The 12,105-nt window shown below is 40.7% G+C and overlaps 1 protein-coding gene across 1 annotated transcript; it reads left to right on the top strand.

Moving 5' to 3' along the window:
- The first annotated feature begins 7,025 nt into the window (after positions 1-7,025).
- LOC147928543 (uncharacterized) lies at positions 7,026-11,306 on the top strand. Its single transcript, XM_087486188.1, has 5 exons — positions 7,026-7,055; positions 7,152-8,031; positions 8,128-8,262; positions 9,241-10,019; positions 10,251-11,306. Exons 1-5 carry the CDS (start codon positions 7,026-7,028, stop codon positions 11,304-11,306), a joined length of 2,880 nt encoding a protein of 959 aa, XP_087342314.1.
- Positions 11,307-12,105: the final 799 nt, after the last annotated feature.

Below are 12,105 nucleotides of genomic sequence, written 5' to 3' on the forward strand. Positions count from 1 at the left end.
GAACTCTTACAATTAGTCAAATCCATTGGATTGTCATACATTCTGACCCTAGAAACAGTAACAAAGCTGTTTACTGCTTCGAATCAATGTTTTCTCTCGGTTTTAGCCTGTTTTCTCGGTTTAAGCCTGTTTTGGGATTAAACGGGTTTAAGTGTTGTCTAAACACTCCAAATTCATCCCGAACACTTACAATTAGTCAAATGCAATGTATTGTCAAACATTCTGACCCTAGAAACAGTAACAAAGCTGTTTACTGCTTCGAATCAATGTTTTCTCGGTTTTAGCCTCTTTCGGGACAAAATGGGTAAAAGTGTTGTCTAAACACTCCAAATTCATCCCGAACACTTACAATTAGTGAAATGCATTGTATTATCAAACATTTTGACCCTAGAAACAGTAATATAGCTGTGTACTGCTTCGAATCAATGTTTTCTCTCGGTTTTAGCCTGTTTTCTCGGTTTAAGCCGGTATTGGGATTAAACGGGTTTAAGTGTTGTCTAAACACTCCAAATTCATTCCGAACTCTTACAATTAGTCAAATCCATTGGATTGTCATACATTCTGACCCTAGAAACAGTAAAAAAGCTGTTTACTGCTTCGAATCAATGTTTTCTCTCGGTTTTAGCCTGTTTTATCGGTTTAAGCCTGTTTTGGGATTAAACGGGTTTAAGTGCTGTCTAAACACTCCAAATTCATCCTGAACACTTACAATTAGTCAAATGCATTGTATTGTCAAACATTCTGACCCTAGAAACAGTAACATAGCTGTTTACTGCTTCGAATCAATGTGTTCCCTCGGTTTTAGCCTCTTTTCTCGGTTTAAGCCTGTTTTGGGATTAAACGGGTTTAAGTGTTGTCTAAACACTCCAAATTCATCCCGAACACTTACAATTAGTCAAATGCATTGTATTATCAAACATTCTGACCCTAGAAACAGTAACAAAGCTGTTTACTGCTTCGAATCAATGTGTTCTCTCGGTTTTAGCCTGTTTTCTCGGTTTAAGCCTGTTTTAGGATAAAACGGGTTTAAGTGTTGTTTATACACTCCAAATTCATTCCGAACTCTTACAATTAGTCAAATCCATTGGATTGTCATACATTCTGACCCTAGAAACAGTAACAAAGCTGTTTACTGCTTCGAATCAATGTTTTCTCTCGGTTTTAGCCTGTTTTCTCGGTTTAAGCCTGTTTTGGGATTAAACGGGTTTAAGTGTTGTCTAAACACTCCAAATTCATCCCGAACACTTACAATTAGTCAAATGCAATGTATTGTCAAACATTCTGACCCTAGAAACAGTAACAAAGCTATTTACTGCTTCGAATCAATGTTTTCTCGGTTTTAGCCTCTTTCGGGACAAAATGGGTAAAAGTGTTGTCTAAACACTCCAAATTCATCCCGAACACTTACAATTAGTGAAATGCATTGTATTATCAAACATTTTGACCCTAGAAACAGTAATATAGCTGTGTACTGCTTCGAATCAATGTTTTCTCTCGGTTTTAGCCTGTTTTCTCGGTTTAAGCCGGTATTGGGATTAAACGGGTTTAAGTGTTGTCTAAACACTCCAAATTCATTCCGAACTCTTACAATTAGTCAAATCCATTGGATTGTCATACATTCTGACCCTAGAAACAGTAAAAAAGCTGTTTACTGCTTCGAATCAATGTTTTCTCTCGGTTTTAGCCTGTTTTATCGGTTTAAGCCTGTTTTGGGATAAAACGGGTTTAAATGCTGTCTAAACACTCCAAATTCATCCTGAACACTTACAATTAGTCAAATGCATTGTATTGTCAAACATTCTGACCCTAGAAACAGTAACATAGCTGTTTACTGCTTCGAATCAATGTGTTCCCTCGGTTTTAGCCTCTTTTCTCGGTTTAAGCCTGTTTTGGGATTAAACGGGTTTAAGTGTTGTCTAAACACTCCAAATTCATCCCGAACACTTACAATTAGTCAAATGCATTGTATTATCAAACATTCTGACCCTAGAAACAGTAACATAGCTGCTTACTGCTTCGAATCAATGTGTTCCCTCGGTTTTAGCCTGTTTTCTCGGTTTAAGCCTGTTTTAGGATAAAACGGGTTTAAGTGTTGTTTAAACACTCCAAATTCATTCCGAACTCTTACAATTAGTCAAATCCATTGGATTGTCATACATTCTGACCCTAGAAACAGTAACAAAGCTGTTTACTGCTTCGAATCAACGTTTTCTCTCGGTTTTAGCCGGTTTTCTCGGTTTAAGCCTCTTTTGGGATAAAACGGGTTTAAGTGTTGTCTAAACACTCGAAATTCATCCTGAACACTTACAATTAGTCAAATGCATTGTATTGTCAAACATTCTGACCCTAGAAACAGTAACATAGCTATTTACTGCTTCGAATCAATGTGTTCCCTCGGTTTTCGCCTGTTCTCTTGGTTTAAGCCTGTTTTAGGATAAAACGGGTTTAAGTGTTGTTTAAACACTCCAAATTCATTCCAAACTCTTAAAATTAGTCAAATCTATTGGGTTGTCACACATTCTGACCCTAGAAACAGTAACAAAGCTGTTTACTGCTTCGAATCAATGTTTTCTCGGTTTTAGCCTGTTTCGGGACAAAATGGGTAAAAGTGGTGTCTAAACACTCCAAATTCAACCCGAACTTTTATAATTAGTTCAAAGAATTGGATTGTTACATATTTTGACCCTAGAAAGAGTAACATAGCTGTTAATTGCTTCGAATCAATGTTTTCTCTTGGTTTTAGCCTGTTTTCTCAATTTAAGCTTGTTTTGGGATAAAACGGGTTTAATTGTTGTCTAAACACTCCAAATTCATTTCGAACTCTTATAATTAGTCAAATTCATTGGATTGTCACAGATTCTGACCCTAGAAACAGTAACAAAGCTGTTTACTGCTTCGAATCAATGTTTTATTTCGGTTTTAGCCTGTTTTCTAGGTTTAAGCCTGTTTTAGGATTAAACGGGTTTAAGTGTTGTCTAAACACTCCAAATTCATCCCGAACACTTACAATTAGTCAAATGCATTGTATTATCAAACATTCTGACCCTAGAAACAGTAACAAAGCTGTTTACTGCTTCGAATCAATGTGTTCTCTCGGTTTTAGCCTGTTTTCTTGGTTTAAGCCTGTTTTAGGATAAAACGGGTTTAAGTGTTGTTTAAACACTCCAAATTCATTCCGAACTCTTACAATTAGTCAAATCCATTGGATTGTCACACATTCTGACCCCAGAAACAGTAACAAAGCTGTTTACTGCTTCGAATCAATGTTTTCTCGGTTTTAGCCTGTTTCGGGACAAAATGGGTAAAAGTGGTGTCTAAACACTCCAAATTCAACCCGAACTTTTATAATTAGTTCAAAGAATTGGATTGTTACATATTCTGACCCTAGAAACAGTAACAAAGCTGTTTACTGCTTCGAATCAATGTTTTCTCTCGGTTTTAGCCTGTTTTATCGGTTTAAGCCTGTTTTGGGATTAAACGGGTTTAAGTGCTGTCTAAACACTCCAAATTCATCCTGAACACTTACAATTAGTCAAATGCATTGTATTGTCAAACATTCTGACCCTAGAAACAGTAACATAGCTGTTTACTGCTTCGAATCAATGTGTTCCCTCGGTTTTAGCCTCTTTTCTCGGTTTAAGCCTGATTTGGGATTAAACGGGTTTAAGTGTTGTCTAAACACTCCAAATTCATCCCGAACACTTACAATTAGTCAAATGCATTGTATTATCAAACATTCTGACCCTAGAAACAGTAACAAAGCTGTTTACTGTTTCGAATCAATGTGTTCTCTCGGTTTTAGCCTGTTTTCTCGGTTTAAGCCTGTTTTAGGATAAAACGGGTTTAAGTGTTGTTTAAACACTCCAAATTCATTCCGAACTCTTACAATTAGTCAAATCCATTGGATTGTCATACATTCTGACTCTAGAAACAGTAACAAAGCTGTTTACTGCTTCGAATCAATGTTTTCTCTCGGTTTTAGCCGGGTTTCTCGGTTTAAGCCTCTTTTGGGATAAAACGGGTTTAAGTGTTGTCTAAACACTAGAAATTCATCCTGAACACTTACAATTAGTCAAATGCATTGTATTGTCAAACATTCTGACCCTAGAAACAGTAACATAGCTGTTTACTGCTTCGAATCAATGTGTTCCCTCGGTTTTAGCCTGTTTTCTCGGTTTAAGCCTGTTTTAGGATAAAACGGGTTTAATTGTTGTCTAAACACTCCAAATTCATTCCGAACTCTTATAATTAGTCAAATTCATTGGATTGTCACAGATTCTGACCCTAGAAACAGTAACAAAGCTGTTTACTGCTTCAAATCAATGTGTTCTCTCGGTTTTAGCCTGTTTTCTTGGTTTAAGCCTGTTTTAGGATAAAACGGGTTTAAGTGTTGTTTAAACACTCCAAATTCATTCCGAACTCTTACAATTAGTCAAATCCATTGGATTGTCACACATTCTGACCCTAGAAACAGTAACAAAGCTGTTTACTGCTTCGAATCAATGTTTACTCGGTTTTAGCCTGTTTTGGGACAAAATGGGTAAAAGTGGTGTCTAAACACTCCAAATTCAACCCGAACTTTTATAATTAGTTCAAAGAATTGGATTGTTACATATTTTGACCCTAGAAAGAGTAACATAGCTGTTAATTGCTTCGAATCAATGTTTTCTCTTGGTTTTAGCCTGTTTTCTCAATTTAAGCTTGTTTTGGGATAAAACGGGTTTAATTGTTGTCTATACACTCCAAATTCATTCCGAACTCTTATAATTAGTCAAATTCATTGGATTGTCACAGATTCTGACCCTAGAAACAGTAACAAAGCTGTTTACTGCTTCGAATCAATGTTGTATTTCGGTTTTAGCCTGTTTTCTAGGTTTAAGCCTGTTTTAGGATTAAACGGGTTTAAGTGTTGTCTAAACACTCCAAATTCATCCCGAACACTTAAAATTAGTCAAATGCATTGTATTGTCAAACATTCTGACCCTAGAAACAGTAACAAAGCTGTTTACTGCTTCGAATCAATGTGTTCCCTCGGCTTTCGCCTGTTTTCTTGGTTTAAGCCTGTTTTAGGATAAAACGGGTTTAAGTGTTGTTTAAACACTCCAAATTCATTCCGAACTCTTATAATTAGTCAAATCCATTGGATTGTCACACATTCTGACCCCAGAAACAGTAACAAAGCTGTTTACTGCTTCGAATCAATGTTTTCTCGGTTTTAGCCTGTTTCGGGACAAAATGGGTAAAAGTGGTGTCTAAACACTCCAAATTCAACCCGAACTTTTATAATTAGTTCAAAGAATTGGATTGTTACATATTCTGACCCTAGAAACAGTAACAAAGCTGTTTACTGCTTCGAATCAATGTTTTCTCTCGGTTTTAGCCTGTTTTATCGGTTTAAGCCTGTTTTGGGATTAAACGGGTTTAAGTGCTGTCTAAACACTCCAAATTCATCCTGAACACTTACAATTAGTCAAATGCATTGTATTGTCAAACATTCTGACCCTAGAAACAGTAACATAGCTGTTTACTGCTTCGAATCAATGTGTTCCCTCGGTTTTAGCCTCTTTTCTCGGTTTAAGCCTGATTTGGGATTAAACGGGTTTAAGTGTTGTCTAAACACTCCAAATTCATCCCGAACACTTAAAATTAGTCAAATGCATTGTATTGTCAAACATTCTGACCCTAGAAACAGTAACAAAGCTGTTTACTGCTTCGAATCAATGTGTTCCCTCGGCTTTCGCCTGTTTTCTTGGTTTAAGCCTGTTTTAGGATAAAACGGGTTTAAGTGTTGTTTAAACACTCCAAATTCATTCCGAACTCTTATAATTAGTCAAATCCATTGGATTGTCATACATTCTGACTCTAGAAACAGTAACAAAGCTGTTTACTGCTTCGAATCAATGTTTTCTCTCGGTTTTAGCCGGTTTTCTCGGTTTAAGCCTCTTTTGGGATAAAACGGGTTTAAGTGTTGTCTAAACACTAGAAATTCATCCTGAACACTTACAATTAGTCAAATGCATTCTATTGTCAAACATTCTGACCCTAGAAACAGTAACATAGCTGTTTACTGCTTCGAATCAATGTGTTCCCTCGGTTTTCGCCTGTTTTCTTGGTTTAAGCCTGTTTTAGGATAAAACGGGTTTAAGTGTTGTTTAAACACTCCAAATTCATTCCGAACTCTTACAATTAGTCAAATCCATTGGATTGAAAAACACATTCTGACCCTAGAAACAGTAACAAAGCTGTTTACTGCTTCGAATCAATGTTTTCTCGGTTTTAGCCTGTTTCGGGACGAAATGGGTAAAAGTGGTGTCTAAACACTCCAAATTCAACCCGAACTTTTATAATTAGTTCAAAGAATTGGATTGTTACATATTTTGACCCTAGAAAGAGTAACATAGCTGTTAATTGCTTCGAATCAATGTTTTCTCTATTGATCATAAGACACTCGAGACTTGAAAGTGTCCGTATGGCCGTGTCCGTACGTCCGTACGTCCGTACGTACGTACGTCCGTACACTTACTAATAAGGCCGAGCCATATCGAATGAAATGAGAAGAGGGGAGGCTGGACTACTTAGCAAAGCCCATTAGAAGAATCTCGAAGGAGCAATAGAGCCGTTGGAGGATAAGGTCACGGGTCGCCTCCCTTAAGGAGACCAAGTCATGTCACTTTCACCCTTGGGATTGTCCCACTCCTTCCTTTATGTCCCTATCCAAGTTGTCGAGTGTATTAGAGGGTTGCCCTAGTTCCTTTCTTACTATTTAAAGTCCTTAGCCGACATTGTAATGGAAATACTAAGGGAATGATATGTTTTCTCACTTCTCTCTACATAGTTCACTCAATCCCTTTCAAATTGTTCTCTTTGCTTCCGTCTAAAACTAACATGGTATCAGAGCAAGTTCTTTGATCCTTGACTCTCTAAATCTAGTTCTGTTCTTCCTTATACTCCTAAACCATCTAAATACTACTTCATTTCAATATTCTACCTAGTTCATTCTACTTTGTCGTTTCAAATCGGTAACAATGGATAACACCAAAACCATTGTAACCCCGGTAGTGCTCAAAGGAGCAAATTACTTGTTGTGGAAGAGAACCACAAAGACCGCACTTAGTGGCCGGGGGCTGTGGATCCATGTGGAAACGGACCAGCTTCCCAAGAAAGCTACTAAGGAAGATGGTAAAGAAGAGAAGGAAGAAGACAAGGAGGCTGATCTCGAGAAGGAAGTTAAGTGGTTCCAAGAAGATCAGACCGTGCTTGCCATTCTCCAAAACTCGCTAGACGCACCTATCCTTGAAGCCTATTCATACTGCGAGACGGCCAAGGAGTTGTGGGAGACGCTAGCGAATGTCTATGGGAACGTGACCAACCTAACCCGAGTGTTTGAAGTCAAGAAGGCAATCAATGGGCTTCATCAAGAAGATTTGGAGTTCACAAAGCACTTTGGGAAGTTTAGGTCACTATGGGCCGAGCTTGACATGCTCCGACCGAGTACAATTGATCCGGCCATCCTCAACGAAAGAAAGGAGCAAGACAAGGTGTTTGGCCTCCTACTCACCCTTAACCCGGCGTTTAATGACTTAATCAAACATATCCTCCGGGGAGACAAGCTGCCTACGCTTGAAGACGTTTGTTCCCAAGTGCAAAAGGAACAAGGTTCCCTTGGTCTCTTTAGTGGAAAGGAAGACTTGGCAACTGCAAACAAGGGCGCCTACAAACATGACGACCGGAGAGCCATGGTGTGTGACCACTGCAAAAAGAAGGGACACATGAAGGACAAGTGCTGGGTTCTTCACCCTCACCTCAAGCCGGCCAAGTTCAAAGCGAACCTCTCACATGAAGGACCAAGCGGTCAAGGTTCCGGTGCAGCAAACCAAGGCAGTGCGGCGGCTACGGCTATGGCAGCCTCGTTTGGGGATCTTGTGAGGAAGTCTGACCTGGAGGCTCTCATCAAATCCATTGCCGCGCTAAAAGAATCTGGTACCACCTTCTTTGCCTCACAGCCTAGTAAAACCCTTGTTGTTGACTCGGGTGCTTCTCACCACATGATAAGTAACCCTAGTCTTATACACAACATAAAACCGGCTGTGGGTAATGTTATTATTGCTAATGGGGATAGAATACCAGTAAAGGGTGTAGGAGACTTGAAGCTCTTTGACAAGGATTCAAAGGCTTTCTTTATGCCTACTTTTACCTCTAACCTCTTATCGGTTAAAAGAGCTACAACTGATTTAAACTGCTACACTATCTTTGGCCCTAACAGTGTGCATTTTCAGGATATTAAGACTGGAAAGGTTCTTGGAGGAGGAGATGCTAAGGGAGATCTATATGTCCTAGAGAAAACCTCATCAAGTCCATCTAATGTGTTTTCACTTATATCAAACCTTAGTAGTATTTCGAGTGATGTTTGGCATGCTAGACTAGGCCACCCTCACTCTAAGGCTTTTAAATTAATGTTGCCTAATGTTTCCTTTGATAATTCAAGTTGTGAACCTTGTATTCTTGGCAAACATTGCAAGTCTATTTTTCCTAAGTCAACTACTATTTATGAACATTGTTTTGATTTAGTGCATTCTGATGTTTGGACTTCACCTTGCTTATCTAGAGATAATAACAAGTATTTTGTGACTTTTATTGATGAAAAATCAAAGTACACTTGGCTTACTTTGTTACCATCTAAAGATAGAGTCTATGATGCATTTGTTAACTTTCAGAATTAGGTCACTAATCATTTCAATGCTAAAATAAAGGTACTAAGATCGGACAATGGAGGAGAATACACAAGTCATAAACTTAGAGCTCACTTGTCCAAAAACGGCATACTACAACAAACTAGTTGCCCTTATACGCCCCAGCAAAATGGTGTGGCCGAGAGAAAGAACCGGCATCTTATGGAGGTGGCAAGGGCGATGATGTTTCAAACCAATGTCACCAAACGCTTTTGGGGAGACGCCGTGATGACAGCTTGTTACCTGATCAATAGGACTCCCACCAAAGTCTTACACGATAAATCACCATATGAGGTATTGAATCAAATTAAACCCTCATTGGATCACTTACGCGTATTTGGGTGTGTGTGTTTTGTCTTGGTACCAGGTGAACAAAGGACTAAGCTCGACGCCAAAAGCACCAAATGCATGTTCATCGGCTACTCGACGAGCCAAAAGGGGTATAAGTGCTATGATCCCACCACCGGCCGCTTACTTATCTCCCGAGACGTGAAGTTCCTTGAACAACAAGGATACTACGAGACAAAGGACTGGGACGGCCTCAAGGATCTATCTCATTCCAACTCCGATCGAGCTACCAACCTACGATTCCTACTGAATCATCTTGGTGTCACAATGCCATCTACTCACATGGACCAAGACCAACCTGATCAGGCTCAGCCAGAACTAACTGAAGACTCTACACCAACCTCCTCCGAGCCGCATAGTCAAGAAGAAGATCAAGAGAATGCTTCGGAGCTGCTTGATCTTTCCGCTGATGAACCTCTTGATTTATCAATCCCTGGTATCTCGGAGGCTCGTGGTCACCCGAGTGCTGACAATAATACACATCAACAAGAATCCAGCATAGCTCTTCCTTGTCGGAGTGAACGGCTCAAGTTTCACCCGTCCACTTGGAAAGAAAAACGGGTTTATTACAACAACCAGGCCGTGGCCAATCCGATTCAAGTTGTGTGTTCACTTGACCTGCTCCCTCCAGAACACGCTGCCTTCCTCACCAAGATCGATGCTCAGTTTATCCCACAAACCTATGATGAGGCCAAAGACCACACTGAATGGTTAGATGCTATTGATGAAGAGACCGGGGCCATGATCCGCAATCATACTTGGGACGAGGCAGATCTCCCCAAGGGAAAGAAAGCGGTCAGCTCTAAATGGGTGTTCACAATCAAGTATCTAAGTAATGGTGCTGTGGAACGGTACAAAGCTCGTCTTGTTGCCCGCGGCTTCACCCAGACCTATGGCACCGATTATACGGACACGTTTGCACCGGTGGCCAAACTTCACACGGTACGTGTTGTTCTCTCCCTAGCCACCAATCTGTCATGGGACTTATGGCAGATGGACGTCAAGAATGCGTTCCTTCAGGGGGAGCTCGAAGAAGAAGTCTATATGCACCCTCCTCCGGGCTTAGAGGCTACAGTCGCTCCAGGCAAAGTTCTTCGCCTCCGCAAGGCCATCTATGGCTTGAAGCAGTCCCCTAGGGCGTGGTACCACAAACTCAGCTCCACGCTTCGCCAGCATGGCTTCACACGATCTGAAGCCGACCACACTCTCTTCACTCTTAGGACTAAGAATGGTCGAGTGGTCGTTCTCGTCTATGTTGATGACATAATCATTACCGGCGATGACCGTGATGGGATCTCTACCACTAAGGCTCTGTTTCACTCCACCTTTGATATTAAGGATCTCGGAGAGCTCAAGTACTTCCTTGGCATTGAAATTTCTCGATCACCGGAGGGGCTGTTTCTCTCTCAACGGAAGTATGCCCTTGACCTTCTCCGTGAAACTGGCAAGCTAGGCGCCAAACCGGCTCCCACACCCCTTGAAGAAGGTTACCAGGTCAAGCGAAAGGGGGAGATGCGGAACGTAACCAAGCTGGCTGAGCCATATGAGGATGTGGGCAGATATCGTAGGCTTGTGGGAAAGCTCATCTACCTTACAATCACAAGACCGGATCTTTGCTATGCAGTAAACCAAGTCAGCCAACATATGAAGGCTCCAACAAAGTTTGACTGGCAAATGCTCGAACGGATCCTTTGTTATCTCAAGGGAAGTCCTGGCCAAGGCATCTGGATGGGGAAGAACAACGATACTGAACTCGTGGGCTATTGTGACGCGGACTATGCAGGTGATACAACTGACCGGAGATCCACCACAGGGTATTGTACGTTCATTGGAGGAAACCTAGTCACTTGGAAGTCGAAGAAACAAAAGGTTGTGTCCCAATCAAGCGCCGAGTCAGAATATAGGGCCATGAAGAAGCTCACCAACGAGCTTACATGGCTCAAAGGCCTCCTCAAGGACCTTGGAGTAGAGAATGAAAGACCGATCACCATGCATTGTGACAACAAGGCTGCAATACACATATCAACCAACTCGGTATTTCATGAAAGAACTAAGCACATTGAGGTAGATTGCCATAAGGTACGAGAGAAGATAGAAGAGGGTGTGATCCTACCATGTTATACGCCAAGCCAAGAGCAATTGGCAGACATCTTCACAAAGGCTACTAGTCCACAGATTTGCGAATACATCTCCAGCAAACTTGGACTAATAGACCCTACACATCCGTGAACAAACTCCTCTAACCCGTGTAGATCACACTCTTTTCCTTAACATGGCTTTGTCCCATGTGGTTTTCCATGTTAAGGTTTTTAACGAGGTGGTCTCTCGCGGGTTCCAAGCTTAGCCATTCCACTTGGCTAAGCTTGAGGGGGAGTATTGATCATAAGACACTCGAGACTTGAAAGTGTCCGTACGTCCGTACGTCCGTACACTTACTAATAAGGCCGAGCCATATCGAATGAAATGAGAAGAGGGGAGGCTGGACTACTTAGCAAAGCCCATTAGAAGAATCTCGAAGTAGCAATAGAGCCGTTGGAGGATAAGGTCACGGGTCGCCTCCCTTAAGGACACCAAGTCATGTCACTTTCACCCTTGGGATTGTCCCACTCCTTCCTTTATGTCCCTATCCAAGTTGTCGAGTGTATTAGAGGGTTGCCCTAGTTCCTTTCTTACTATTTAAAGTCCTTAGCCGACATTGTAATGGAAATACTAAGGGAATGATATGTTTTCTCACTTCTCTCTACATAGTTCACTCAATCCCTTTCAAATTGTTCTCTTTGCTTCCGTCTAAAACTAACATTCTCAATTTAAGCTTGTTTTGGGATAAAACGGGTTTAATTGTTGTCTAAACACTCCAAATTCATTCCGAACTCTTATAATTAGTCAAATTCATTGGATTGTCACAGATTCTGACCCTAGAAACAGTAACAAAGCTGTTTACTGCTTCGAATCAATGTTTTCTTTCGGTTTTAGCCTGTTTTCTAGGTTTAAGCCTGTTTTAGGATTAAACGGGTTTAAGTGTTGTCTA

The sequence above is a fragment of the Camelina sativa genome, chromosome 14, assembly GCF_030686135.1.
Source record: "Camelina sativa cultivar CO46 ecotype springtype chromosome 14, ASM3068613v1".
Taxonomy (NCBI): Eukaryota; Viridiplantae; Streptophyta; class Magnoliopsida; order Brassicales; family Brassicaceae; genus Camelina; species Camelina sativa.

Bases quoted from the DNA above. Each gene is read 5' to 3' on its own strand.
- LOC147928543 (XM_087486188.1), top strand. From the start codon at position 7,026: ATGGATAACACCAAAACCATTGTAACCCCG. The intron at 7,056-7,151 runs GTAGTGCTCAAA...GAAACGGACCAG, and splicing joins CCAAAACCATTGTAACCCCG to CTTCCCAAGAAAGCTACTAA. The intron at 8,032-8,127 runs GTGCTTCTCACC...ATAGAATACCAG, and splicing joins AACCCTTGTTGTTGACTCGG to TAAAGGGTGTAGGAGACTTG.